The sequence below is a fragment of the Helianthus annuus genome, chromosome 14 (genome assembly GCF_002127325.2).
Source record: "Helianthus annuus cultivar XRQ/B chromosome 14, HanXRQr2.0-SUNRISE, whole genome shotgun sequence".
Lineage (NCBI taxonomy): Eukaryota > Viridiplantae > Streptophyta > Magnoliopsida > Asterales > Asteraceae > Helianthus > Helianthus annuus.
In genome coordinates this window covers 29,563,230-29,568,156 of record NC_035446.2, presented here as the reverse complement: position 1 = coordinate 29,568,156, position 4,927 = coordinate 29,563,230, and the positions used below count along the sequence as shown (strand labels likewise).

The 4,927-nt window shown below is 36.5% G+C and overlaps 1 protein-coding gene across 1 annotated transcript; it reads right to left on the bottom strand.

Moving 5' to 3' along the window:
• Positions 1 to 1,229: 1,229 nt before the first annotated feature.
• On the bottom strand, positions 1,230 to 3,847 carry LOC110908235 (stemmadenine O-acetyltransferase). The gene is made up of 3 exons (XM_022153153.2): positions 3,628 to 3,847; positions 3,000 to 3,462; positions 1,230 to 2,296 (listed from the first exon to the last, which is right to left on the bottom strand). Exons 1-3 carry the CDS (start codon positions 3,837 to 3,839, stop codon positions 1,385 to 1,387), a joined length of 1,587 nt encoding a protein of 528 aa, XP_022008845.1. The 5' UTR covers positions 3,840 to 3,847; the 3' UTR covers positions 1,230 to 1,384.
• Between the last annotated feature and the right edge of the window lie 1,080 nt (positions 3,848 to 4,927).

The following is a 4,927-nucleotide window of genomic DNA, read 5'->3' as shown; positions in this document are numbered from 1 at the left end:
TGCCCTGCTCGCGTTGCGGGGTGATGGCCGAATAATTCTTAACCAATTAAAGAAACAGTACTATAGTTTTGCTAGAAAGGAAAAGTGAAAAGAGTGTTAGGCAGCTCGTTGACACGATTTTTAGCTGGGGGCAAAGTCATATTTTTGTTTTTACTTGTGGAAAAATCAATTTTTTTTCCCGATGGTAAAATCCTAATTTTTAGTTAGGGGAAAAATATATTTTTATTTTGTACTGGGGGCAAAAAACCGGAATTTTGAATTGAGGGTGATATCGTAATTTTGAACCGAGGGGAAAATCGTAAATTTTAGCTGGGGGCAAAAGCATAATTTTATTTTAAACTGTGGGCAAAGACGTAATTTGAAACTGGGGGCAAAACCGTAATTTTAAAGTGGGTATAAAATAATAAACTGGTGTAAAATTGTAATTTTAACCCGGGGGGGGGGGGACAAAATTTTATTTTGAACTGGGGCGAAAACGTAATTTTGGCTGAGGGTAAAAGCGTAATTTTTTACCGAGGGCGAAATCGTACTTTCGGTTTAGTTGGGTGTAAAGTCATATTTTTATTTTGAACTGGGGGAAATCATAATTTTGAACTGGGGGTAAAATCGTAATTTTGAGATAGGGGAAAACCAAAATTTTATTTTTAGCTGGGGACAGAAAAGTAATTTTAAACTGAGGGTGAAATCGTAATTTTGAACCGAAGGAAAAATCGTAATTTTGAGCTTGGGGTAAAAGCATAATTTTATTTTCAACTGGGGGCGAAGACGTAATTTTAATCTGGGGCCAAACTGTAATTTTAAAGCGGGTATAAAATAAAAAGCTGTGGGTAAAATCATAATTTTTTTAACCGATGGCAAAATCGTAATTTTGAGCTGCTGGCAAAAGGATTATTATATTTTTTAAGTTGGGAGAAAAGCGTAATTTTAAACTGAAGGTAAAATCGTAATTTTAAAGTGAATATAAAATAATAAACTGGTTGGTCCAATAGGAAAATGTCTGCCGCCCATTTGAACTAATGGCAGGGAAAGACTATTCCCTGCTACTATTCCCGCTGATGTGTTTTGTAGATGTAGGAAATGGGTTTAAGTGAGTCGTAAGCAATAACATGATGTTAAACCTAAAATCATAATTCCTCAATTAAGAAATTGAATGGGCTAAAACGTAATGTTGGTGCAAGCCAAACACAACACAGGTAAAAAGATCCAATATTTCTTTTTTACTTACTATCTTTAAAAATGCACAAAAATTTTAAATTATCATGACAAATTATTAATATTTGATACATGCAGAAACTAAATCATTTGCGAGTAAACATGTAAAAAAATACATGTGCCAATGCAGTCATGCTTGATGTTTACATAGTAATTATAAAAGTAATGTCATTTAATGAACAAATCGAAGAGGGCTTGGGTTGACTGTGGCATAGGACAGAAGCTCTGAATCACGTTCGAGTATCTCCATTTCATCTGGACTCAATGTGACTATCGCTTCAACACCGCCATCCTTCAGCGTTTCATTCAACGCCACAGTCTTGGAAACTCTAGGATTCATAACATAAAACCAAATTGGCTTTCCCCATCCGAAATCTAAGTCATACATTCCACTGTTCAACAAGCTTGTAGCCGCCAAGCAGTTTCCTTCGGCGGTCACATCCATCAGTTGGTTCAATCTCTGCAATACCTCAATGAATGTCTCATGTCCCTTTACCCCCTTCTGGGACTCAATGTGATCGGAGTCTATTCTTGTTATTGATTCTCTTAAATCACCCATCATGGTTGGCAAATCAAGTTGACCATGAGGAAAACATATTACACCGGCCGTCGCAATAAGGTTTCCAATGGATTCTTTGGGCAAAGGTGGTGATGCCCTTTGCCGTATATTCACTAATGACAATAAAGCATGAGGTGATTGTGGACCAAATGGTCTTACTTTTGATGCCGCTTTGGCAGCAGCCTTCCAAATTACAACAGATGTGGCCTCCGTGCGAGTTGGTGGATGTGTTGAGCTCGCGCTTGCTACTAGTTGTGCCTTGAGCATAGCCAAAGCCGTAGAATTGAACACAAAGCGTTTTGTTCTAAGCATTTTGGTGGCCAATAACTTGGGAGACAATGGGAAATTGAAGCATGGATTGCTAGGAAAGATCTTGGAAGCAACAAAACTTGGTGAAATTATTTTCGGTGAACCTCTAGCCGTTGTTGTCCATGCTTTCATGAACGTACTAAAACTTTGTCCATCAAATATCTTGTGTGACGCACTCGAGGAAAGCCCAATCCCACCACATGTGAAGATATTCACCTGATAAACATAGCTCAAGTTCAACTTGTTATCCAAGACTTAAATAATAAAATTTCTAAGGTATATAATGTTTGCCCTAACAATTGTTGACTCAATTATAAGGTAGTGTTTGGTATGTAGTAAGATATTCACATGTGAAGATATTCACCACCCACCACCCCCGCCACCTACCACCACCACCACTCACCACCAATTTTATTTCTTCCTCTTTTCCTGCCTATCAAACAACTCAAAGTAATGATTAATTCCATTCTCACATGGTAACCAAACAAGACAATGGAATTGTAAACATCCATTTCATTCATTTGTCTATTCCATTACCTCATCCATTCCATTGCCCCCATACCAATCATACCCTAAGGATGAAGAAGACAAGTTTGGGTTATATATGTATTTACTAGAAAGTTGTATTTAGAGTTAAGAATGTAATTGTTATTTATTAGGGTTATTATGTAAAGTTAGAAATTAGAAACTCATTAGAGTAGAGTTGTAACGATTCTTCAAATTGTGGCGTTGGTGTCTAGAAGTAGGAATATAAACCGATCATATGTTAACAATTGAAGTGGACGAAAACCCCACATCAGAAAAAAATTCTTTGTGTTTCATTCTTCATTAATTTGTTCTTGATATATTGATCCTGTAGAAACAAGAATCAAGTGTTCTACACATAACATTATCATGAGATAATACTATTAAAATTTACCTGAATCCCAATAACATAATTCCCTATTGAAGATTCGGCGGTGTAAGGTTTATCAGGCATCAACTCTCTCACTCTTTCATCGTCTGCATGATGTATAAAATCTTCAAGTGTTTGGTTGACTCTAGCTTCCCTATAATAGATTCCTTCATCGTTACACTCAATATGCAAGTTGTCCATAATTTTACCAGCAAGAGGATAGAATCTTGTTAGAGTCTCGGACAAAGACTCCTTAAGATGTTTTAATCTTTTGGTTACAACATCCGTAACACTAGCCTTGTCGTCGGTATTAGGAAAAAAGAAGATTGAAGGCATGTAGACATCGTACATTACTTGGTCTATAATAGAGAAGTTGAAGGTTCTTCGATGATGGGGAGTCGGAGATGATGGTTTGACAGTTTCTGTTGAAATGATTTCAAGATCTACATTGTTAATATAGTTTTCAATCTTGTTACTATTTGGCAACCTGCAATGATAGTAATGAACCAAGACCTATGCATGAGATACATGTTTGAAAATAGAGTTAATTACACAGATGGACCCTATGATTTATAGCTAGTTTCACCTTTAGTTACTAACTTTTTTTTAACCAGCATCCAAAAAAACCAAAATGTGCACCTCTATTGCTAACCTATTCGAGGAATCAGCCGCATCTTGGATTGTCGAGGTGCTGTAACACTGATGGCCAGTATATAAGGATGAAGACCGCATTTGATAGGATTTTGACAACCCAATGGGGTTCGAAGCATGGAAAAATCGCCGACGATAGCCTCCATGAAGACGATATCCTTGCGAATTGAGGTAACGTTGGGTAGCTTTGTGAGCTGAGAACAAAAACTTCATTATCGATTGATGATGATCATTTTCATATCACACTATTCCTTTTATAGGAGCTTGTGCAAAACGCATGGTCAACGATTTAGATGTTAATTAAAAAACCAACCTTGTGCAAAACGCATCAGTTAATTAAAAAACCAACCATGTGCAAAACGCATGGTCAACGATTTAGATATGCTTGTTTAACAGCTATTTGTTGCTGGTCACGTGGTATCAAGGCTGTCATTATCTCACCAAAAGTATATTTTAAACATTAGCGTAGGGTACAATCATAAGAATATATATTTTACTATATCATATGATGGCTAGTAATATTTTTTGTATACTAGAATTACCACCCGTCGCAATGCTGCGGGGATTCTAGATTTTTTAGTTATAACTAAATCGATTTAGGACCCGCATGTTATATTGAATCTGTTAAACGGGAAAAAAATAGACGATGTAAAAACGTTCACCCACACACACGCACGTTGCGTTGTGTTAACTCGCAAAATTTAGAACGAAATGTATAAACGTTAAACCAAAGACGCACGTTGCGATGTGTTAAGTCACAAAATTTAGAACGAAGCATAAAGCGAAAAATTTGCGGAAAATGAAAACTATAAAGGTCCAAAGTTGAAAGTAAAAAAGTTGTTAGGATAGATTGCAAAAGATAAAAAGTTTTGGGTTAAAAGTAAAAAAAAAACCAAATAGTTTTGGGTTAAAAGTAATTTATGAAATACTTTTGGGTGAAAAGTAACAAAATCATTTTTTTTTTGAAAAACCCCCAAAGCCAAAGTTACAACAACCATATGCATAACCATGTTTTCTTTGAAAAACCCCCAGGGGGCGTAAAACTGTGCCAAATAGCATCAATGCCACATTACCGCAACAACCACCAACATTGAAGTTGCGGAGTGTTTATGTGAAGAAATTAGACCGAAACGCTAAACATGGAAATTAATAACTAAGTCGATCTAGGACCTGCACGTTATGTCGAACTTGTCAAACGGGGAAATAATAGACGATGTAAAAACGTTGAACCACACACGCACGTTGCGTCATGTTAACTCGCAAAGTTTAGAACGAAACGTAAAAACGTTACACCACACACG